The sequence below is a fragment of the Passer montanus genome, unplaced genomic scaffold (genome assembly GCF_014805655.1).
Source record: "Passer montanus isolate IOZ18808 unplaced genomic scaffold, ASM1480565v1 scaffold91, whole genome shotgun sequence".
In the NCBI taxonomy this organism is placed as follows: Eukaryota; Metazoa; Chordata; class Aves; order Passeriformes; family Passeridae; genus Passer; species Passer montanus.
In genome coordinates, this window is record NW_024374479.1 from 1,972,144 (window position 1) to 1,997,794 (window position 25,651).

At 36.3% G+C, this 25,651-nt stretch overlaps 1 protein-coding gene across 2 annotated transcripts in view; it reads right to left on the minus strand.

Annotated features, from left to right (window-relative positions):
* The window catches only part of ADGRV1 (adhesion G protein-coupled receptor V1), a 282,802-nt gene that overhangs the window by 154,939 nt on the left and 102,212 nt on the right, over nucleotides 1-25,651 (minus strand). Inside the window, exons 58-79 of one of the 2 annotated variants that reach the window (XM_039695670.1) lie at nucleotides 22,860-23,068; nucleotides 22,142-22,312; nucleotides 21,554-21,736; nucleotides 20,651-20,830; nucleotides 19,872-20,036; nucleotides 18,526-18,643; nucleotides 18,119-18,242; nucleotides 16,833-16,971; nucleotides 16,509-16,694; nucleotides 16,019-16,251; nucleotides 15,364-15,512; nucleotides 15,072-15,270; nucleotides 14,300-14,516; nucleotides 12,967-13,206; nucleotides 11,445-11,594; nucleotides 10,442-10,591; nucleotides 10,118-10,324; nucleotides 9,231-9,374; nucleotides 7,887-8,058; nucleotides 7,370-7,505; nucleotides 4,918-5,765; nucleotides 586-703 (exon numbers count right to left, since the gene is read on the minus strand). In XM_039695670.1, coding sequence (XP_039551604.1) covers nucleotides 586-703; nucleotides 4,918-5,765; nucleotides 7,370-7,505; nucleotides 7,887-8,058; nucleotides 9,231-9,374; nucleotides 10,118-10,324; nucleotides 10,442-10,591; nucleotides 11,445-11,594; nucleotides 12,967-13,206; nucleotides 14,300-14,516; nucleotides 15,072-15,270; nucleotides 15,364-15,512; nucleotides 16,019-16,251; nucleotides 16,509-16,694; nucleotides 16,833-16,971; nucleotides 18,119-18,242; nucleotides 18,526-18,643; nucleotides 19,872-20,036; nucleotides 20,651-20,830; nucleotides 21,554-21,736; nucleotides 22,142-22,312; nucleotides 22,860-23,068 — 4,438 coding nt within the window. Of the gene's footprint in view, nucleotides 1-585; nucleotides 704-4,917; nucleotides 5,766-7,369; nucleotides 7,506-7,886; nucleotides 8,059-9,230; nucleotides 9,375-10,117; nucleotides 10,592-11,444; nucleotides 11,595-12,966; nucleotides 13,207-14,299; nucleotides 14,517-15,071; nucleotides 15,271-15,363; nucleotides 15,513-16,018; nucleotides 16,252-16,508; nucleotides 16,695-16,832; nucleotides 16,972-18,118; nucleotides 18,243-18,525; nucleotides 18,644-19,871; nucleotides 20,037-20,650; nucleotides 20,831-21,553; nucleotides 21,737-22,141; nucleotides 22,313-22,859; nucleotides 23,069-25,651 lie in introns of both variants that reach the window. The other variant, XM_039695669.1, reaches the window with a different exon arrangement.

Here is a 25,651-nt window from a genome sequence, read left to right on the forward strand (position 1 = left end):
ATGTGCCCAAGTACTTTCATTAATACTATAGTATCCATTGGCCTGGAAAGCCAGGTAGACTTGGTCTTTCCTGTAAGTATAAGGAACTTACCATACTTGAGCATATTTATTTAAAGTATATATATATATATATATATATATGTGTGTGTGTGTGTGTGTGTGTGTGTGCACTAATTAGGCAAAAGTGAAGACATAAGCACACTGACACTTACATGACTTCTTAATTGTTCCTTGTAGTATTCATATGTACTTACATTGTACAGAGAGATGAGAATTGGAGTTACACCTTTAGCAGTGGAAATACTTTACCTTAAGCAAAACCTTCACACTTGCTGACTTACAGTATAAAATGGTAAGCATTTGAGTTTTTTCTGGTTTCTGCTTTATACCAGTAACAGACCTAATTATATTCACAACTTAAATGCCCCATTGCCAAAATCTGTGAAGCTATTAAAGGAGGTGAAAGGGAAACACTTATTATAAAACTCTGTGATGAAAACCTCTTCCACTAACAGTAGCTCCTGTGATTGAAGACAACACATTACATAGTGTGGGAAGAGCACTGGAATCCACTATTGCCTGCACCTGTTTGGTTGCCGGGTAACAGTCAGCAACACCTCTCTGTTTTCTGAGTCTTCATCAAGTATCAGGCCACTTTGTACTTCTGGAATGAATCCCAAAATGCCATTCTGGAGATCGCTTCCTGTGTAAGAAATAGTCCATGAAAGTAAAAAGCCAGAAAGTTAAGCTGAGAGTAAATTATACTTTTAATATGCACAACTGCTAAAACTCCAAACAGTCAGGTATCAAAGGCATGCTGTAAAGTACTATTTCAGGACACCTCAATTCTCTTAATATTTCTATTCTTAATTTACACTAGATTTTCAAATTTAGAATGTCTAAATTTTATTTTAATCACTAGAATAATAATAACTGGTTTTGGAAGTAAATTCCTTATGAGTCCTGGCACCAATTCTGCATGTAAGCTTGTATTTTCAGCAGCATTCAACAAACTGACTGAATTCTGTGTCCCTTGACTTAAAGAGACTAAGTGTTAACAGAAATCTCCAGAACAATCTCAAAAGCCTTGCTTATAATGGCCTTATGAGATATGCAGTCCAGCTATGTTTATCATAAATCCTAAAACATTCTCTCTGAAAACAAATGGGCCTCAACATACAAAGCACATAATGTGATAAAGATTGGCTTCCAGTGATGTAACTTAAGATTTCTTATTCATCCTATCCATGATGTGGTTGAACACATCAATTTTCTTAGATTATCACAGCAGCTTTTGTCTTGCATCTTTATTCTATATGTCGAACTAGTGAGCTGCAAAACACCACATTTTTCTTAGGGGAATGCAAGTAACTTCAGAAAAACAGCAGTGGAAGATAAAAATTCCCAGTGTTAATAAAAATTCCCAGTGTTAATGAGGGGAAACTAATGTCTTTACAGTGCTCAATCAAATCTTGCTTCTAAAAGATTTCTCCTGGCAGGTAGTGATGGCTTTATTCTAGAATTGAAAAGGCAATCTACTTCCACCCCAGTACTTATGAGAAGTCAACATAAGATGAACAGAAACTGTGTGTTTGCTTATGTGCATGCACGAATATTTAACCCTTTTCCTTAATATGTTGTCTCATGTTCCAACTTTATGGAACTTTGTACTGTAGGTATAACCCTAGAGCATATTAATACACTTCTGTAGTATTCAATACAAGCTCCAACTACAACATGTGTCTACACACATACTTTTGCAGTTAATTGTGGGGGTTCAGTGGCCTGGGCTGGCCAGCAAGCCAGCCATAGCTAGGATCAACCCGAGGCCATGGAAAGCAGCACCCTAAGTTAGGGGTCATGGTTCAAGTTAGGGAGAGTTGAAGTTTGTTCCAACAGGATCAGCAGATTTACCATGCTAATATGGGTTACGCTGCCACTGCTGGTTATGATTGGTTATTATGTTGCTAGAATGTTCCATCTTAGTGTATATAAATAGGGATCTCCCCTTATTCAAGGTCTTAAGTGTTTGGCTGTATTTGGGATCACTCCTGTTACTGAGGCAGAAGAATAAAGGGCCCTCAGATTTTCCACCTAAGACCTGTCACGCACTTTTCTTCCCTGCCGACCTGTTGCAATCATTACCTGTCCTCACAGGCATGGGTGGAGCAACATGAAAATCAACAAGTAACCCAGGGAACTGGTTACTTCCATGGTAAATTCTAAAGATAATGCACATGAAGAGAACATGTTTCATATGATCTGTTTTTTTATATGATCTTGATTGCTTCCTACACTCATCCAGCAGCACAGTTTAATCCTAGTTCTCAATACCCACACTGATTTCTTAAGATTATCTAAATACACAAAACTCCTAGTAATGCTGGACCTTACTTTCTTGATTAGAAAGTTAGTTAGGCTAATTTAGTTAGACTAGACTTAGACTAAACTGAGTTAACCTAAAATTTGTTCTGATGCCCAACTTCTTTCTAAAACTTTATTGCAGATTAGATTGGTTTATATACAGTTGGTAAGCCTGACAGGATATTTAAGAGCGAGGGGAAGTTCGGAGTTCTGACATGACTTTCTCATAGTACGACAGTGACTGAAAGACAAACTCTTCCTTGTTGACTGAGTATGCTAATTCCTGTCCTCTATTCCCAGAATCAGAGGATGACTACACTGCAGGTATGAACTGCACAGTAGCAAAGAATGAAAACAGAAACTTTGTACAAACTCCATCCATTGTAAAAGAGAAGGACTTAAATTAAAAATACAAAGTATGTGAAATACATCTGACAGAATGCCAATATAATTCAGATTAAAAGGGCCCTTTAAGTCTCTAGTCCAACACCCTTCTCAAAGTTTAATTATTTCTGAAACCAGACCAGATGTCTCAGAGGTTTGAGGCTTGAAAGAATTCCAGGGATGGAGAGAGACCATGAAACCTCCTGAGGCAACCTGTGCCACTGGCTTTCTGTACAGAATAGAAAAAAATGTCCAGGCTCAAATGAAATCTCATTTCAACTTATAATCACTGTTTCCCATCAAGCACTGCTGCCATAATGCATTATTTAAATAATGGGTCAGTAAATTTTTACATCTCTCCTCTTTTAGGTAATCTTATGGTCTCAGTAAGAACTATGTCTTCCTGTATTCAAACATTTTCTTTTTCAAAATCATGTTTCATAGACTAAGTTAAGAAAAGGGGAAAAAAAAAAAAGGTAAAAGTAAAAGAAGCTTAAAATATTCTAGATCCTGACAAAGCAAAGTACCTTGTTGTAGTGTGTTGTCATGGTGTGCCTCAGTTTCCCTAGTCCCTCCCCTAAAGTTTCTTTCCCCAGGTGGTGTGTTAATCACCACCTCTCCTTTCCCCACCCTTGACCCCTGCTGGGCACTGCCTATCAACCCAGAATTTCCAAGGGGAACGCTGAGTGATTGGCAGAGGGACACCTGGCCCATCCAGGTGTCCCTCGCACCTGAGACCCCCTCCCCCCATACCTGGTTGGTGGTCTCTGTGTTCCCTTCCCTGCCCTCTCCCCAGGTAAAAGGACAAGCACACCACACGGTTGAGAGTTCTGTAGGAGTTGTTGCAGGATTCAAAAGCCATGTGGCCCAGAAGAAAAACTCTGGATTAAAACTCTCCATCAGGACCCACTCCTTTCTTCACCTCGCCTTAAAGGTTTCTCCAGCTCAGGAAGGCCTGAGGAGTGACCCTCATCAATAGCAAGCTCTAGCCGCAAGCACTGGAGCTCGGGGCGTGCCCGGACTTGTCCCCATGTGCTCAGCCATGACCACAGGTACTGAATAGCGTCTCTGGGGAGAAAACATCACAGGTGCCGCTATTTGGTTTAGCAGCTGAGGCCAGACAGACCAAGGCAGTCCAGTTTAGTAATATTGGTAAATTCCAACAGTACCTCAAGTGGCAAAATACAGATCATCTGGTCTTTAGAAACAAACCAAGCAAAAAAAGGCAGTGATCCTTTTGTGCCATAAACTGTCAAGAAGTGGTCAGTATTTACAGTTACAGAAAATATTTTGGTCTGAATGCAGCACTAGAGTACTGTGAGAAATCATTTGCACAATAGTGTGAACAAACAATGGATGCCCAGAAATTCTGCAACAGGTTCCTCTTGGACACTTTCATTTTCATACCTTAAGTTGACTTCTCATAGATGTGGGTCTGTACCATAAGGTATCCCACTTATTCTTTCAATTTGGAAGCCATGGATCTACTGAGATGGGAATCTCGCATTCCAGGAGGAAGTGTTGGAACACGGAAAATGGCAAAAAAAAAAATGAGCCTGCAATGCTACTCCATCTTTAACAAAACCAGTTATGCTCAGCTGTCACAGTATATCACAGTACAAGCTGGTTTGTACTGGGCAATTCAGATATAAATAAGAAACCCAGCTGGTTCCATAAACTGGCCCCTGGGTTGACAGACAGGAACCTCAACCAATTATGTTCCATCCTCAGCTGCAGACATCTCACTTGTTCAAGAGCTGGACCATGTTAAAAGATCAGACTAATATGCTATCCAGTCAAACCCACTTTATAAAGAAGAGTTGAGCCATTAAATGCTCTCTGTTGCCACATGAACATCAGTTATGTGGTCATCTCTGTCTCCGACTCACCACACATGTGTTTCACTCAGTGTTCTCCCTTCATAAAGCACAAGAACAGAAATAAGCAGCACCTATAGATGTATTTTGCGTTACACTGCTAAGGGATGCTAAGTGGGCTTTGTGCATTAGATGCTTACTCTCATCTGGAAAACACTAGATTTGGAAATAAAATACCCTGTTTATTATCATACAGAATTCCAATTTTACGTGAAAATTGCTACGAGAACATATAGTTATTTGCTGTTATTTAATTCAAATATATTTACTCATTTCCTGGAGGAAATATTACCTGCAATAATTACTATTGCAAAAGCAGCAAATCCATATTCATCCTTTCCTTCTACAATCTGAGCTCCATATTCAGGATTTGAGAGGAAAACATAAAATGATTCCTGTCCTTCAGGCTCATCATCATCAAAAATTTTTATGGACACCTGGCTTTCAAATTCTCCATCCAGCAAAGTCAGAGAGATTGTCTGTTCTTCAAAATCTTCTCCTTCCATTGCCCATGTGAAGTTTGATTTTCCATAAACTTCTCCAAAAGGATACAAATCTACTCCTCTCTGCGCACTCGCTCCCCCGAAAGTTTTAACAGTAATTTTAATATCACCAGTAAATCCCTTGGTCCTTCTGATCTGAAGCACTGCTGTGTTGGAGGTATTGTTATTTGTATCTTCTTCAACATAAATAAACTCTGGCCCCAAACTTAGTATTCCATGATGAATATCATTAGCCAGGATATTAACTGTTGCAACACTGAAAGTTGGGTTCAAACGGGGACTCCAGTCAAGGTTTGCTGGTTGAACATCCAGAATTTCCACAGAAGTCAAATTTACAAAAAAAAATTCTTGTATTTCAGACACAGTGTCATCAATTATTGATATTTCTATCACTGCATTTGTCTGAAAATGTAAAAACATAAGCTCTCCATTGTAGATGGGTATAAAGTCTTCTAGTGGTTTGGCACTTCCTGGAATGGTCTGAAATGTCAGCTTAGTGAGATTACTTTGAAAACCAAACAATCTTTGGACATGTAGTCTGACTACCTGGGTATCTTCTTCAACTGAAACTGATCTTGAGTTAAGATCAAACTGGAAGATCCCCATTGGCTCAATTTTAGCTATTGTAAATCCTGATCTGAAACAGAAACAGTATCACATTGAGAGAGAAATACAAATAATAAAAACATGAACAATCAAGCATAGTAATTTTCAGTGAGCAATCAATGATGGCTGTAGGAATGTGGATTAAAAGAATGTGTAACAGTAGAGGGAAGAAATAGATATCATACAAAGCAAGACATAGAGAGGTTCCCTAAAAAAGGCTTTTGTAATCTTTGAGCAGCCCTCCACAGGCTTAATGCATCTTAAGTCAGGACAGGATACTGAGTAAATGATACATAAAATATGGTCTTCCGGACAAAATGGAGAGGCAAAGGAAAGTAGAACTTCCTACTACGGACATAATACAGGAATATAATATAGCCACTACAAGTAATACCAGTTTTAAACAGTGAACAAACCTCCTGTACCAAGGGAAAGCTGTGAAGTAGATGCTAGCAGATCTACAGTTTTAGCCAGGAAGATAGAGAAGGTCAGGAAATTATTTCAAAGTACACTATAAGGCTTTGAAATACTCCCTCTTTACAATATTATCCAAAGTACTTTTTTTCAGATCTGAGTCTTGTTATCAATATAAATTTAAGCTTTACTTTTTTCATATTAAATATATTCCCTTCTTATTAAAAAATATTAGACTGACTCTGCTAAGTTTTGCGTCATCTCCTTCTCTCTAGAACTTAACCATTATTCAATGCCAGAGGCTACCAATGGCACAATTATAGTAAGGAGATTTGGCTAACAGATCTCTTCTACTTAGGAAGCCAAAATACCTTCATAGTAATTGCGAGCTTTATTTCTTTTGGGATGCAGTCTTAAGTTTTCTGGGAAAGGTTAATCACATACATTCAAGGTATTTGATTTACACAGTAAATATGTGCTTGAGGACTCAAGTCCATAGGATGGACAAACCTAGGAGAAAGGGTCAGTTTGAGAAATTTAGGCATCTGATTCACTCCTAACTTCCTTCAGATTTGCCACTTCAATTTTAACAAGGTGAAGCCAATACCCTTCTCCCTACAGTGTCACTCTATGCCCATTTTTTATACATTTTCATCTTTAATAAGGAAGAGTGAAAATAGTTTGAAGAACAGAAAACAACTTAAGTGAGACAAAAAACAACATTGAATGAAATGTTTTAATTTGTTCAGAATAGAAAGGGGGTTTAATATAAATTAGTCATTTTTAGAGCATTTTTTATTTCATTTGATTTCTTTGAAATAATGGTTGTCATCTAAGATCTTCTAAATATAGATATTCAGGGACACTGAAAATTGAGAGTTTATTTTATTCTTCAGCTTCCTGGTTAAAACTGTTGATCTTGGTTCTTCAACCTAACTGGCTTTCCTAACTGTCTCCATCATACTATACACATTCTAGGTACCTCAGATCCCAATGCCAGGGAACAGACTGGAATTGAAGGAAACCCTGTTTTGGACAAATCAGATCTGCAGTACTGACATTTGTTTCCATGTGAGACAAGACATAGAAATTATCATAAAAGGAACTCCAATTTGCTAGCTACCTACAATGTAATAGGGATTTGTATGAGGTATATGCCTCTATACATGTCATAATTCTTACAGGATCAGTGCAACTCCAAAGTACAAATAATATCTTTACCTCAGGCGAGCCCCACCAGACACATTGCTGTGCACTGCTGTTAAAGTGATGGCAAATGTCTCAGATTTATTTAGGCTTGGAGTAGCCTGAAATGAAATCACTTTACTTTCCTCCCCAAGGGAAAATACAACAGTACCTGAAAGGAGAATGATTGCAACAGTCAAAATCACTAAACAGAAATTCTATTTTCACCTGGAAATACATTGACATAGGAACTTTAGTCGCAATTCGACTCCACTAAGGTGAAGAAATCTTCATGATAAGGGTCTTTCCTATAGAAAACTGTCCTTCAGGGACATAGTGTCGTGTCTATGAAGAAAAGATGGTTTTTCTCTCATAAAGTAAGTATGTCCCTTAAGAGATAAAAACTGGACCACACAATTTCATTCTAATGACTCTTCATTAGGAATGGAAACATGCAGAGGTACAAATAACTAAAAGGTGGTATCATCACTTAGGCAACAGTCATAGCTGTTATCCTTGTAGCTGTACATAACTTGTTGCAGCAATTACTCACCAAATGGAGGAGTAATATTGCCTAGTTTAACAGAGTCAATGACTAAGTCTGGTGGGCATCCTGAAATCCAGCTAACTATTACAGAGCCATAAACTCCTTTCCTGGTTATGACAGCATGGCCTGTCCCTGCAACAATGTTTGTAAGTCGCAATATCACAGATTCAAAGCCAACCTGTGGAAACATAGTAGATTTTATCAGAAAATGGAATAAAAATGGACAATAACATACATGAAAGCATAGTACCTTTTGTAAAATGGGCATCTTACAATAAGGATGCATGCACATAGATAAATATATGTGCGTGTATTTATGGACATATAAATATGCTCTCTTGAAGGAGTTCATATGAGCTCTTTAATAATTTTAGATTTCTGGCAATTAGATTGCACAGAAAAAGAACAAGTATGAGTGACATTTCAGTACTGAAAATAGTGAATACCATCTGTGTCTCTTGTTTAGAAGAAAAATAAATTAAGCCTGCCTTCAGTGCTCTCAGGTAATAACTGTACTACTCTCTCGACATATATAGATATATAGATACATACATATAATTAGGTTATTAATTGTGTATCCAGTAAGTTGTTATGTCATGACACTGTACACAAAATTATTTTTGCTACTGTGATCTACTTTTCTGTTTTTCTGAGCAGCAAACAGGAGCGAAGATGGTAAATGGATATATGGTAGTATATGGTATATAATAGTCTTTCTGTAAACAGAAAGACTGACTCAAGCTTCATTGTAAATTAAAAATTACAACAATGCTTAAAGATTATTAAAATCATTAAACTTCAATAAAATTTAAGACCTCATGACCTTTAAAACCTCATGTCTTTGCCTGACATAAAAAAAGGGAATGGTAGCACATATACCAAATCCAAGTAGGAAAATTATCTTTTCCCACTCTCATACGAAATAGACAAAGGGAAAATTTATCACTCAATGATTACCAAATTTACTGACATCAGCATTAGCACCCAACATCTCTTTTTGCACATAATACTGAATTCATGCTATCTTCTGCTTTGGGGTTCCCGTACTTATAGAAACATCATCCAGATTTACTTATTTTCCTTTAAGTCTTAGAACTCCCCTTTCATGTAAATATTTACACTACTTACATTTTATATATAAAGAGGCCTTTTCCAATTGTATTAAAATGTTTCTATAAGAATTTTTATTAGAGGAATGAGTAACATACAGTGCAAGTAATAATAGGAATGATCTCTTCCGTCATATTGATTACAAAGAAACTTCACTGAGTTCTTATAACAGGTATCTTCTGAAGTGAAGTGTACCTTTCTTCTGTGGTAGGAACATGAGATCACAACCAGGCTACTGACCTGTGAATTGGCAGCTTCCTCAGGAATAATCAGCACAGCAGACTTTGCTGTTCCTAATATTTTAGGCACATCCTTGGCACTTCCCCTTACCAGGCTTACATTAGTAAGTTCCAGAGTAAAATTCAAGCCCAGTAAAATAAATGCCTTTGAGAGAGAGAATTTAATTTAAAAGACAGAAATTTAATTCCACTAGAAAGATATTATTCAACAGTGCAAATAATTACCAAAGCAACCTGCAGATTCCTGTTTGCTTACATACAAAGCAGCATTTTCAAGACAAGTGTTTAGTTGATTATGTTTCTCAAAGAACAGCAGTTAAGCCATCAATATTGTGAAAGCCATCTGCCAGCAGTTTGCTGGAATATGAGTTTGTAAAGCAACTATTGCCATTTTAAAAAGTTGTATCTGACACACTGGGCCTTGGTTCTATTTTAATCCTTAGGATTAAAGATATTTAAGATTGTTGTACGAGCATGTAAGAGTGGATGTAAGACTGTGATAATAATGACAAACAACAAGGAAACACAGAAGACTGCAGGTACATTTATTTTCTTCTTCATTGGTCACAAATGACAGATCACTATTTACAATCCAAAGAAACTTAAGAAAATACTTGCATTCATATAATAATAAGATATTGAATTCATTGTAACACAAAACAACAATGTAAAAAAACCATAAAATATTTGAATTCGTGATTTTGCAATTACTATCAGAAAATTTGATTTTCAAATCCAGTTCTACTCCATAAAGAGGAAATTTGTAACACCAAAACTCTTTTCTCCTTCTTCACAGTCGATATTAGTGAGAGTTTTTTATCTTATTTGTATTGTGATGAAACAAATGGAAACAACAGATAACATAGGAGCTAAAAGAGTAATACACACCTGGTTGCTTATTGGCACTCTTTTTACTCCAAAGCTGGCACCATCCTTTATTGTGAGGAATCCCACCTCATTCTTGGGTTCAATTAGTGCTTCGTTGTGAAGGGATATGACACGGTACTCAACCATCACTTCTCCAAATGCCCCAGCATGCCGAGTCACATTAATCTGAATATATCGATCCAGGGCTTTTTCTACCAATACTGACTGCTGATCAGAGTACAGGGCAAACACTCCATAAGGATCATCATTTTCAAACACTGTGATCTTTGAAATTCCTCTCTTATGGTCTAAATCTGCTCCACCTTCCACTGAAATCAGCTGTACCTCATAGCTTTCATCCAGTTCTGGAACATCATCAGGTAACAGGTAGATAATTATTTCAGCTGTACTCTGCTGGTCAGCAATGACAACAAATCCCTCTGTCTCAAGAAAGTCACCTGTGATGTCAGATTCACTGCATATTTCCCAGTACACCTGAAATTAGTACAGAAAATGCAAAGCATAAAAGAAAGAAAAGTTACCCCCAAAATCAGAAACTTGCAAATTCAGGATTCAGTATAGACAGAATATGGAACAGACTGCATTTAAATGGGTAAAATAACAATTGTTTTGCGTATGCATAGGAAGAATATCCTATCATACAGACTATCTTTCAAAAGAGTGTGTTATTTAATTAACAGTGTTAAAAATATAAAAATATTTCATTTGTCTAGTTTCAGAAGATTTATGTAAAACTATATCGAATTTATGAACATTTTTCAAAAAGCATCTCTTTTCTCACCAAAACACCCTTGCTGTTTTTTCTGTTTTCAGTATTCCTCACATAATAAAGGAATGAACTCTCATTAACACAGCAGATGTTTCTATTAATTGATCCATTTATTTTAAATTAAATTAGTTCCTGTTAAAATGCTGACTTCTAAACAACTTTAGGTAAAAACTAATGTTTTTACATTGATGGTTCAGAAAATTCTAAGGAAGTCTGATTCTGTCTAAAAAAGTAAAGTATGATGATATCAAAGACAAGTCACTATGAAAGTACTGTCTCTTCGTTCTCCCATCAAAAGTGAACTGGGAGAGAAAGTGAGAGCAGCACAGCAGTATTGCTTTTCTTTTATTTCCCCTGACCAGGGAAGAATGAATTTTACTATCCAAACTACAAGTACTAGGGCTAAGCCCTTCCTAAATTCAGTCTAAAAGGCAACATTAAAAAATAAATAATTTGAGAAACAAGCAATTGAAAGGCACAGAATGAGATATTTTTCCATAGGTCAACACCAAGGATGATTTCTGGTTACATTGTTTATTAGGAAAAGAGTGAGAATACCGTTATGTTCCCCAGAATGCCTTGAATTCGTTTGACAAACAGTGTAATGTTTTGTGGCCCTTCGTCTCCTGAGGGTTCTGCATAATTACTCTCAGTTAATGATTCGGGAGCAAACTGTACAATTCCATTTGGATCACCAAACTTCTCTATCTGTAAAATGGTAAACAAACATTAAAAAAACTAGAAATGTAGTGTAAGTTGTATTCTTGTTCAAACTACTGAGATTTTCACTGCTAGATGCTACTGGGGCACATATCTGTTAGTTCCAAAAACAGCAGAGAAAATTTTGAATGTCCCTTTTTCAGTTTTCAGTTCCCCTGTCCAGGAAGGAAAAGAGCAGAGTTTTATTTCAAATGCTACATCTGAATATTTTGATTGTAAAGCAGGAAATGCTCAGGTACCTTGAGCTAGTATACAGAAATTCTTCTAACACTATCAGTCTGCAAACTCAGAACTATGGGAAAGAGAGCTCATCCGCACCCATCTCTATGAACCATTAGCTGCAAAAAGAATTTAGGGAAACACAACTTCCTGAAGGGGACTGTGGAAATAAGAGTTAATTCCACTCTTTACAGACCAAATAATAAAATAAAAATACAATTTCTAGAGAGATACTTTTGAGGGCTTCTTACAGCAGATTTATAAGTATTTCCTTAGTTGCAGTATCCCTAGAGCACTGATTTGACTGCAATAACTCTCAAAACATCTGCATTTCTCTTGTACTATAAGAAGGCAGATTTTCTCCCTTCCTCTGAAGAGATGTCAAGAGTGACAATGTCCTGCTTGCAGCTGCTGAGGGGTCAGAGCCTGGTGCTGTGTGGGCATGCCGAGATCGCTATTACCTACCACACACACATAATAGTTGGTGCAGGACAAGTGGTCCAGCCTGGAGAGTTTGTCCATCGTTTTTCACTGTCTCAGGGTTTAAGGACAAGTGTGTGTGTGTGTGTGGATGATTGGTTCATCATTGTTTTTGATTTGCTCAAGGGAAAAAGACATTTTGTCTTTGTCTCGGTGGAGCTTTGGCGATGAGCACCTTTTTGTGTGTAAATCACCCTCTCTATTGTATAGCTTTGTTATTATTGTTGTTGCTGTTACTGTTTGTTTCTCATCTCATTAGTGTTTTCAAGTAAATTTTTCTTATCTTGACTCAGAAACACTGCTTTTTGTCTCCCTCTCACAAGACAGGGTAGGGGAAGGGAAGCAGTTGAGTGCAGTTTAATTTACAGCTGGGTTTAAATCACAACAGATGACAAACATATTGACACATAGAAATGTGGGCTCAATCCATGCTCTCTCCAAAGAGAACTGCAAATAGGAGAGCCAGCCCACCTCTTTTATTCCAGTTTTTACAGATAGATTCTCTGCCCTTTTTCTTTCAGAATTGAAAATAATATACCAAAATAGTTCACAGGTCAAAAAATGAGTAAGTAATCATTGTGATTAATTTTTAAAAGCTTTGCATGAATAAATACCAATATCAACAGAAATCTCTGAAGAATGAGAAGCGATAATAACTTACTATTAATGTAATGCTGTTTGCCTTAGAATCTATTTCTGTTTCACCTTTCATAAGGCTCAGTCGAATAATGAAGGTTTCCTGAACTTCAACTTCTTCATGAGGATAGATTTGTAGATTAATTGTTCTCAGACCTCCTTCTCCTTCTTCAAAATAGAATGTTCCATTCACAGGGTCACCAATGTCACTATTCAGAGGAGACAAAATCTCTTCTGAATTGGGTCCCAAAATGTCCCAGTTAATCTGTGGAAGAGATCAGTTTCAGATTTAGAGGGGTGATACATTATAACAGCATCCCAACGGGAGAAGTGACAGAGTACCAAAAGTACTTAGCTATGTTTAAATATTTGCTATTAATACAGGATACAAAATAGTAATAATTAATTATAAAGGACAAAATACAGAAACCTTTGAAAAAGTAAACCTGTCAATTTACAAATGAATTTTAAAGTGTTAGTCACAATGCCAGTTTATTAAATTCTAGATGTGAATAACAGAAAAGAAACTAAGATTTCTTTAGCATATAGCAAGAATCACAAAGACCAGTGTCTATTTCTCATCTCTTTCATGACTTGTTTTGCAAAACTTCCCACATCAGTACTCATGATCAAAACCATTTCCTCTTGAAGTGTGATGTCAAGTCTAAAAATGACAAATATTTTCTATCATATAAATTTTTAATCCTTCAGATTACAAAGGAAATTATGAATCCTTAATATTTCTTCAGCCTGATTAAAAGCCACAGCATTTTCAGCGATTCTCACAAATTAAACTGCTTTTAAGGAGGCTATATTCAGGATTTTATAATTATTATTTTGTTAATTTAAGTGTTTTTTGCTTTTCTCCAATGACTTCTAGAAAAAGTCAAAGATTGAGGCAATTTTTATATGTGGAGAAGAAGAGTTCATGGCTTATAATTTTTCAATTATTTGACAAGACCTTGAAAGGCCCACCATGTTTTATATTTATACCTTCACATTATAAGTGGCCTCTAGAGAGTAAAAAAATACTCTACAAAACTCACAGTAAGCAATTTCCTGAATTAAATTAAACTAGTAGCAGTGCATGAAGTTAACTATAATTTTTGTGGGAGTAGGAGCTACTTCAAAACAATGCACACAATACCATAATAAAAGAAGGGAAGCAGGAGAAGAAAGAGGATTTTGAAGGGTAACAACACTTTCTGTTATACTGCAGCTATATGCAATTAATGTTTAATAAAAAGATGTAATTATACAATTAGAAATCAGTCACTAAGAAAGCTCTCAAAGTAAAATGAAGGAGGTTTTTGACATAGTCACTGGAAAACTTTCAGGCTTTTACAGGCAAGACCCACTTGTGCCTCCACCAACCGCCCAGTCCTTTCCACCACCAGGGACACCGTTGTGGTTGCATCAGGGTTGGGAAGAACTATTTGGCTTTGGTTGAGAAATCGGACCATGCCTTGGGGAGAGTCACTTTTCGCAATAGTGACCTGGCTCACCAGGTGGAGCCCCAGGATGGCTCCACCAGTAGCTCCTGTCAATTGGATTTCAAATTGCTCTGCAAATTCACTGCACAGAAAAAGAAAAAAGAAAGCAAAAAAAAAGACATTCTGAGATATGAGAAAAGAAAAAAATTAAAACTGTTCTTAGTAATTCAATCATGCATCCAACTGAACGTGTTTAAAAGAATAATGAAATCATCTCCATAGGTGCAGTGTAGAAGATTCCTTCTAGTTGCATAGAATGGTGATATCTGAAATAAAAATATTTCATATATCATCATTCTGAAATTCTATCATTATTCTATTTTCTATTAGCATTAAGTTAAACAAAAATATGGAAAAATATTTTATTTTTCATAGTAGTACTATTGACACCAACATTTCTTATAATGCAATTAAAAATCATATTTGATTGCATGCATGATTCCATACTATTTAACAGGAACTATGACACTGTAAATTTTTCCCCTTTAGTTGATTTTCTCCCTTAGGTGATTTTTTAGCTCTGCAGAAATTTTTCAATTTCAGCTCTATACACACATATGTGTAGATTTTTTAGCACATGCTAAAGAAGACTTAATCACAAGTAAATTGGTGAATAAATATCTGAAAATGTAATTACCTTTCTTCATCATTTATAATAGATATGTAAATAAAAGACTGGTTCTGTTCATGATAAAAAATTACAGTATTATTATGAATGACATAGTCAACACCATGAATTGCAGAAATACTTTGAGAAAGAAAATCAGCTGTGACATTGCCGTAAGTTCCACGCTTTCGCAGAACAGGAATCATGATTAATCCAGCATCCTCTTCCACTATAAAAATAATTGAGAAAAAATTATGTCATTTCAAAATTCATGCCAAACCCTTATCTTCCAAAATACAGTGAGAAGTTATTGTAAACTTACCCTGTATAAGGACATGCTGTGGATCAAATTCTATGATACCTTCAGCATTGTCATTTTTTGCAATAGTGACCCATACTGTGGAGATACTTCCTATTATTGGAGGTTGATCCATCTGTAGACCATTCTCTCTTACAGTAAAATCAAATCCACTTGCAAGAACATAAAAAAAAGCCAAAACATAAAAATACATTTTAAACTTCTTGTGAAAATATAAAGATGTGTGTGTGACAATTTTTGAATTACTGCAAATAACTTTATTTTCTGACAGTTACTACTGAAGACTTTTTGTCACATTTCTTCATACTATTATGTTTGCAAGAATTATTACTAGAAATGTGTGTATTTCATTTGTTCTTTCTCATTTTGTCTTTTTAATGAAGTTTCTTGCAACTTGGCAATTTGTATCTAATGTATGGATTTTAAGTTTTATTAACTCTTAATCAGCAACATCTTATACTATTGTTAAAATAATTGGGTTTACCATACATGCATTTTCTATTATGATTACAATTATAGCTGTTTTACAAAATTTTACAGTAAAACAGATTAAATGTCTGGCAGTAATTTTATTCAGGTAGATCAGAATCCAAATATAGTTTGTTTTTCTAGTTTGTTTTTCTGCTTTTAACAAATCAACTGGAAATTTTAACTTTACCTTCCTTGGAGTTCCACTTCACTAATCATCACTGAAAAGTTTTCAGGACCTTCAGGAAAGTCATCATCATGAATTTCAATCAAAAAAATTTTACTTTCCTCCTCTGGTTCAAATACCATTTCCCTTACTGTGGGAGTAAAATCCATTCCTTCCTCTGCAGTCCCATTTATTATCTGAAAGCAAAGATGCACTCTGCCATAGGATCCCTTGGAACGCACAACAGTGATGTTTACCTGAGGGAAAGAGAATATTTTCTTTTAAAAATGGCTTTGTTTTCTGTTACAGTTGCCTTTACAAGATGTTCTAAAGTCATATTTTCAATGGTTCTGTCAGGTAACAACAATATGATTTATCAAGTACACAGTACATGTAATTTAGCAGATAGTCACTTTAGAGACTGATTTTTTTCTTTCTAAAGTTGAACATAATTATAGCAACAACGTTGATATCTATCAGTAATTTTATATAAAAAATAATTTTAATATAATACCCATTTTTCATCTTCTGTTGTTTGCAGTAGTTCATGGGAGAATGTAAACTCTCCATACGGATAATCACTGGCGGCCATGGTAATATTTGCTGTGCTACTAGATTCATTTATGAGTCCTCCATCACTGATTCTGGTTAGTTGAAATTGGTAGCAATGCTTTTCCTCAGGACAGCTGTCATCTACAGCCTACAGAAAAGAACCAACAACAGCTAAAAGAATTTAAACCATTTCTAGAGAGAAAGAGATAAATAATTTTTAGCTAAGATCCTAAGAAAATAAAATAAAGTACTTGAAACAGCTACTGGTATCAGATATCTCATATACCTGTATTAGAACAACTGCTGCAGACTGCCTATCTCGCATGGTCAAAGTCCCCGATACCTCAATAAATTCTGTCTGATGAGGAGGTGTTATATTCCAATATATTATGATCTCCCCAAAAATCCCTGGGCCACGTACCAGGCTGTAGGTAAGGACACAAACACAGATTTTATTTTTACCTTCATTATTTAATATCAATACAGAGATAGTATATCATACTGTTGTGCATGGAAGAAATGTTATCAGCACTATGAAAGCTTGAGTTTTAATGTACTTAATCACTGCTAAGAACATGAGAATCCCCTTTTCAGGCATTTTCAGAACAGCTCTGAAGTTCTCTTTTAATTCTCTGTGTTTGGAGGCATCTCCAGCTGTATTTTTACCAAGAGGTCTTTCAAGTTTCTTTCCATGTATAGTCCAAAGATGGGACCAGAAAACTGCTTTCTCTTTCTATTTCTAGAAGTTCTGTTCTTTGCCAGAGATAGATATGCAAAATAGAAGGGAAATTGGATGCCAGGGTAATGCCAGGGGCAATTTGATCTACAAGGCAGATGTAGGATACATTTGCCTTGAGATTTTCTGTGATATGTTCTGTCTGCTACTTGTCTAAAATCCTACTAATAACATAATGCTTGGATAAGTCACAGTAAAGATTCGTCTGCACATTTTGCACATAACACAATCTTAAACTACTTCTTGCACAAAGCATTGTTTTGTCTTTTGGGCTTCTTGTGCCTGTACCAGAAGGTGCTCTGCTGCTTTATATTTGCTGGAAGTGTCATAATATTTTTTTCCAATGGTCTTAGAAGATTCTTCTAACAATCTAAAACTCTTCATTCTGTTTTCAGTTGACAGAATAAAACAATTGCATCTGTTTTTTATTTCCACCAAAACACCCATTCCCATACTGTTTATGATAGAATATAACAATTTGCTGAAATACTATTCAGGCACAAATCCTGAACCAATTTCTAGAAAGCACAAAGCACCTTCAAATGTCACATTTTCTTACCCCTCTCCTTTGATTAAGGTTCTCTTTCCTTTGGTGCATCAATGTTGTAAATAACTTGATGACAGAGAGGAATATTTGGACCTCCCCATTAATACTGAAAGGATACACACATGATATATTCCACCCTTCCTTAAAATCAATCACTGGTTTTTAAAATAGTACTGTTTATAGAAATTATGATAAAATGTAGTACTCAATAAATTGCCAAATGTGGGGTCTCATAGCTTTTGAATCTGGGTTGTTGTTCCTTCTTTGAAAAAATGAGAGATGCACCCACCTAACAAGAGCAGTTCCATTATAACTTCCGGAAGGTTCTCCAATCAAAACATGCTTGGATGAATGGGCTATCCCAACCACCCCAGAAGCTCCTTCATCTCCCATAATAGTGATGGTTGCAACACCTATGAAGAGAAAAAATATTCTCATGGTAAATGAAAACTAAGCAATTTACCAAAGGTAAATTTTGTGGCATGAGTGGTTAAACATTAGCTTCATAGAGGGCCTGTGGAACTCTCTTTGACTTCTTCAGCTAAGGAACTTAGGGAAAAAGATGGACATTCAAAATTGTGACCAACCAGATGCCCACAGAATACTTCAGCACTGCAGACTGAAATAATATTAATAGACTTCAAATAGTCTCATACAGAATATCTAAAACCAGAAGATACTGAATTAATTCTTTACCATTTACAGGGGATATCTCTGCATCACCAGTAGAGACTAGCCGAATGGTAAATGTTTCATTCCCCTCCAGCAGACCATCTTGTATTGCATGTAAAATAATCTGTTTCTGGGACTCAGTCTGCATCATATAAAGACAGACATGGATATATATTAAATGAAATAAACAAAATACAGTATTAATTTATTTTTTTTTTACATATTAAGTGTTAAGAATGCTTGACATATTCTTTAGTATTTTAAAACATCATATATTTGATCCGGCTGAAATTTCTTCTCACAGATTAATAACCAGAAAAAACTGTCTCTCAAACATTGCCAGCCATCCTAAAAACACCCTCACTATTTGCAACTAAATGAAGATTGAAATTCCTTCGAAATTGTACTCACATATATGTTTTAACTTAGAGAAAACTTTCTGTAGAGAAACTGCATATTCAATAGTACACATATTCTAAGGATTAACACATTATTAACATTAGATATATTAGTCAAATTTCTGCCTAATCTACATTTTTGTCGGTGGGAAGTGACAAACACATGGTATAAATTTAGTATACCATGCATATACAGTTTATGCTTATACTCAAGCATAGATAAATGTTCAAGACAAAATGTCAAAGCCTACCAGTAGAGAAATGACAGCAAAACTTTGCCAAATACTGATGGTTTTACCAGAAAAAAAATCTATTTCTCAGCTGACTCAAAGTAAAACAACCAGCATGCCTATTGATTTAATGAAGAAAAAGCTTATACTGAGAGAAAACAGATCATGTTCTGTTAAAATACTTTTCTTCATTAAGTATTTTGCGCAGACTGTAAAATATAAACATTGTATTGGTATCCAACATTTAACTCTGACTTCAGAGTTGTAACCTGCCATGAAATACAAATTAAATAACACTGTCTAACTTGAAAGTTATGAAGGTGCTTTTCAGGATTTTTTAATCTGCAAATTTTGAGCATTCATCTTTCTTTCTCACCCTTTCAATACAAATTTTCTTTTTAAGATGCTTGATACTTTAGTGGAATAAGTGTTTCTGCAATCATTATTTTCATTCAGTATTTTTCAATTCCTCTTTCTTAATAGTAAAAACAGAGATCTGAAGAACTACCTTCCTGATGATTACATTCTGCTGCATTAAAAAAGCATGTCAGCTTTCCATTACATCTTGAAAGAAGCCTGAATACTTCTAAAAGGTCAGTTAAAACTAACCTTTTTGTAGCGTATAATACTTAGTAACCCCATACTTCTATCAACAAGTAATAACAATCAGACAAATACACACCAGCAGAAGGAAGTATTTATATATCTAATAGTAAATAAGTTATTGCAATGTCTGGAATACCTCACTGAAATGAAGGGTACCATTTAGAGGGGTCAGATCATATCTGGCTGCTTCCTCGAGAATCCATAACACTGTAACTGCTCCTCTTCCTCCCTGACTTCGATTTACATTGAGCAAAACAACTGCAGCAGAGTCATCAGGTGTCTGAGGTTCCTTCACAGTTACCTGATGGAGAAAGAAAGTATGGGAAAGGCTGTATTGAAAAAAGTCAAAAGCTGCATTGATAATGTCAAATTACATGGATACATGTTTAAGATAAACAATGGAAAACATTATCAATGACAATTCTGAACAATAGGACATGAGCATAACAGGTGTAAGGAGAGTGTTGAATTCTACTACCAAGGACTACCAAGTGATTTCTTTATGCACTATGATCCAAAACAATTACAGACAATGTCACAAGCAGGTTCGGTACAAGCAAAAGGGAGAGCAGAAGTACTGCAAGAACTAAGATGAGATATGCTTTGTAATTTCTTTCCAAATTTTACTTTCAGTAATGCAGATTATTATACAGACCATCAAAAATCCTACCTAGGATGTCCTGAATTGTTAGTATAGTGAATTAAATTGATTCAGTCACACAGAAATCTATATTTATGCAGCAGCACTTTCACTATTATTACCATCCTACATAGCTAGTCGAAGACAAGCACTAATATCATTTCAATGAAATCACATCTTTCACTGAGTGAAGACTTACAAAAATCAGCTATATGCTATTGACACAAACCCACTCCAAGTTCAGCAGAAATGAGTGCCGCCTAAATCAAACTCACATTCTTTTCTTCAAACCTGAATACCCCAACAGGTGAATCATTTGGTGGAATAGCAACAGTTACGACGGTGTCATTCCCAAGTCTTGCACCACCTGTTACCCTCACCAGGGCAATTTTAAATATCTCAAGGAATTCAACTTCACTGTCATCTATGATTGTAATTTCTATTTCTCCTGTAGCCTGTAGAAATGTTAAAAATAAAAAAAAAATGAAGTTTCATTTATAATATTCTGTGAATTGTTTGAAAAAAAAATTAAAATAGGCAAATTGTATCTAGTAATGTCTAGACAATGCTCAGTTGTTCATTTTTCCTCTTATGCTTGTATATTTATAATAAGATATAATTTCAGTAGTGTTTTTTAATTCCATCAATGTGAATCTTGTTTGTTAAAACCAGCAGCATACTCTGCTTTGGTACTCAGTAGAAAGTGAATGTTGACAATATGGTCAATATTTAGTCAAAATTCTGCACACTATGTATATCCTTCCCTTTGCCAAAGACCACTTGTATTCACTTAAAATCAAAATCCCTTGTGTACAATAAGTATTCTCAGGTGCAGTATGAAATTTAAAACTATGGTGTAGAACACAGATAAGAAATCATATAGGTTTATTCTGAGAATTTATGGTTAAGATGGATTTCACTACAAATTTTCAGTGTAACAGGGTTTATTATTAGAAGTTATGTCCTCACTTGCCAAAGTATCAAAGACACACAAGCCTATTTGGTCAATGGTTTTGAATATTCTGGTTTTCCATGTTAAAAAACTGAAGCTGGGAGCATCATTCATATACCTTAGGCCATAAATAACGTGTTTTCAGTGAAAATTGTGCTAGAGGAAAACACACAAAAAATCTTAGGCTGGTAACCAAAAGTCAGGTAAACTTTCAGCAAGTGAATACCTGCCCATCTGCAAAGGTAAGGTTTCCAGATGATGGTGTGAAGTCTTCAAAGCTGGCAGTTGAAAGAATGGCTTCCCAGTACAGAGTTGCTGACCCAAACCTCCCAGCCTGTCGAACAACTGGGAGTTTCAGTACATTCTGTGGTGGTGGTACCTCATAACCAGAAACAGCTCCAGTGATACCCTGTACATTCAAAAAGAAACTGCAGAATGTCTCAACAAACTTTTAGTTTGTTGTTTGGTTTTTTTTCAAGTTGACTTGCAGTTATAGTAAGTGAAGAAACATGTAACTACTTGTAAAACGGTCTGGCCTTAGCAGTGACATTGCTATGAGCAAAAATCTGGATTAGATGACCTCCTGACCTCCCTTTTTATGACACTTGTTTCAGCACTGCCAGCGCAAAAATAAATTTTGTGTATTATTTGTGGTGAACCACTTAAGAAAGAATTGTTTGTCTGGTATCTGGCCATTTTTTCCAGAACAATTAAATATCATAAAGCCAATCAGAATACTTTCAGAAGTCATCTGAGAAATCAGACTGTCTTGCTCGAAAGCCACTTTACATGCTTTTTATTCAGACTTACTTACCTTTGTAACATTAAAATTAAATATTCCTCTGGCATCATCATTTTCTTCAATTGTTATTTCAGCTATTTCTAATCCAAGCCTCTTCACACTTGGCTGTCCTTTAGATGAAGTGATAAGCTGCACATCAGTAATATTGATTATAAATCCTTCCTGCAATTCTGGAATATTGTCCTGAAAAAAAGTTTTCAATGTCTTTTTTTTTTAATTATACATTGCAATATAATACAGTTGACTACTTTTAGGTTCGTTACTGTTTAAAACTTCTCAGTATTTGGGACCGTATAATCAATCCCTGGCTTCATACCATATAAAAGATTAAAAGATACTTTTGCTGAGATTTTGAAACAGAAGCTGACAAGTCAGATTTCAGATCTTCAAGAACAGTGGAAAGCAGTGCTGGCTGTCACCTGTTACTGCTACCTATGAGAAAGTCAGCTAGATCTCAGAAACCAAGCCATGACTTGAAAATCAGTATCTCAATTCTAAATATATTTAAAGAATATACATAATCTTCTTCATTATTATAAGTAAATTTTGGGATTATAATCAAACAAAGAATTTGGCTCATTTCCAGTGATGGGTATGCAGGTTTTTTTTGAAAGAGATGGCTAGAAGAATCCCAGCACAGCCATGTTAAGTCATACTACTAGTATAAAATCAGTACCATTTCCATTTCCTTAAAACATATTAATAGCTCAAGAAATAGTTGGCTACTCACAGGTAAAATAGTGACTATGACAGAAGTTGTTGTTGCATTCTCTGCCATAATTACTGTTTTCTTTTCCAGTATATAATCCTCATTTTCTGTTGCTCGATTGGACAGGGGGAGTTCAAAGTTTGGTGCAGTGCTCAAATGAACTGCAAGATCCCCAACAAATCCTTGCTCTCGAACAATTTGTAGAGTAACAGTAGTTGAATTCTCTGGCCCTATAGTAAGGAGAGAAAAAATTCAAGATACGACTGTTTTACAATCACAGAATATGCTGAGTTGGAAGGGACCCATCAGGATCATCAGAGTCCAACCGCTGGCGCTGCACAGGACACTCCAAGAATCACACCATGGGTCTGAGAGAATTGTTCAAATACTTCTTGAACTCTGTCAGGCTTGGTGATGTGACCACTTCCCTGACGACCCTGTTCCGGTGCTCAGCCACGACCTAGGTAAAAAACCTTCTCCTGCTACCCAACCTAAATCTGCCTGAATTCAGCTTCATGGAATTTACTTGAGTCCTGTCACAGGGCATGACAGAGTTCAGCAATCAGTGTCTGCCCCTCCTCTTCTCCTCATGAGGAAGTTGTAACTGCGATGAGGTCTCCCCTCAGTCTCCTCCTGTCCAGGCTGAACAGACCAAAACTTCAGCCACTCCTCATATGACTTCCTCTCAAGGCCTTCACCATCCTCATGGCTCTCCTCTGCATGCTGTCTAATAATTTAATGTCTTTCTTATATTGAAGTGACTAAAACTGCTCCCAGCACTTGAGGTGAGACTGCCCCAGTACAGGGCAGAGCGGGACAATCCCCTCTCTTGTCCAGCTGGTGATGCTGTGCCTGATGCTCCCCAGGACACACATGGCCCTCCTGGCTGCCAGGGCACTGCAGGCTCATGTTCAAGTTGCCACTGACCAGGACCCCCAGGTCACTTTTCACGGTATTGCTTTCCAGCATCTCATTCCCCAGACTGTCCATCCATCAAGGGTTGCCCCATCCCAGGTGCAGAATCTGTGACTTTTCCTTGTTAAACTTCATATGGTTGGTGATTGCCCACTGCTGTATTTTGTCAAGATCTTTCTAATTTGTTGACATCTCTCTTCAGAGCCTCTCTGCCCTCAAGGGAGCTTCTCCCAATTTTATGTTGTCAGCAAACTTATTATTCCCAAGACTCCTGCATCCAAGTAGTTTCTCACAGTATACCACACTACAGGCTGGCTTGTACTGGACAATTAATTTGGATATAAATAAGAAACCAGCCGCTTCCATAAACTGGCCTCTGGGTTGACAGACAGGAACCTTAATCAATCACCTTCCATTCTAAGCTGCAGAACCTCACTTGTCTGGGAGCTGGGCAGTGTTAAAAGATCATGCCAATGAGCTATCTAGACTGGGGCATTTCAAACTCCCTTTATAAAGAGGAGTTCAAACAATAAACTCTTTCTGTTGCCACATGGACTTCAGGTGTGAGTGTCATCTCTGTCTCTAACCCACCCCTCTTCATGCCACAGTTGTTCCTGAAGATGTTGAAGAGAACTGAGACTAGGATGATCCCTATGGAAGCCGTATTTTAGCCCTTGGCCTGCTTGATTTTCAGCTCAGGTAACTACTGCAACTGCTTACTAGAGCCAGCTTCAATTCTGCTCAGTGACACAACAGTCCTTCGATAATTCTAGGGCTTAAGCTGATGAGCACATACAAATGGTGTGAACACACAAAACAGTACCTCTATCTAAAGATACTGTGCATTGAAAAACTGGATCTAGAAGAACAAGATATTACATATCTACAATTTTATATGCATGTTATACAAATTATTACTTCAACACTTCTACTTTTATTCAGTTATCCTTCAAAACTTCTATCTCAATAATTTGCCTGGCCTTTCATGCCTAGGCCACCACTATTGATTCTAACACAGAAAGTGGTATTGAGGGCAGTCATTCTGGCTGTAAATGTCACATTTCCTTAACTCAAAGAAGTTAAATAGACTTTTATCAGTCAGGCTCAGCATCCTTTTGAGAAAGCAGATTTGTGATTTTATCCAATAAATAATGAAACACATAATCTGGCTAAAAGTGGTGCATTTATGACTGGAGAAATAGAAACAGATAAAATGTAAACAGGCTTGTACTTCAAACCAGTTACTGTAACTAGGTATTATTTCACAGATAGAACTTGTGAATAATTCATTAAAAGTACAACAGTTAAAAGATTGGGGGAAAAAACTCTGTGCAACCAGTGGAAGCTAGGAACCTTCTTTAAATCCTAACTCCAAAGTATAAATGTTTATAATGTGTAAGAAATCACAGTATCCCTTTACATTACTTCCAGGTGCTAATAAAGGGGCAACACCAATTCACCTGAAAATAAAACATGTTAGAATGTTTTGACTGTGATAATATACGCTGATGGAAAAAGTATTTTTTGTATATCTAATTTTTTAATATGGACAGAACCTTAAATTGTTAGAAAACTCTAACTGAGTTGTTAATGTATGAATACCGCATCAGGTAGCTGCGGTAAGAGCCCCAAAAATGCCAGCTGGCTCTGTGAGCCAGGAGAGAGGGAAGAAGCTTGAGCATCATGGGAGTTCTCCTCTGAACAACTGCCTGGGAAATCTTTCTCAGCCTGTGCCTGGAAGGAAAACAAATCAAACGTGAAACTCCAAGCAGAAAAATAACACCTTTTTTGTGAAGTAGAATTGACTCCTGCTCTGCTTCCTTCCTTCCCCATGTCCTCTGAGCAAAAATCTTCCCTTTTTGAGCCACTTCAAGAGCAAAGTCTTTCTATGTAAATTA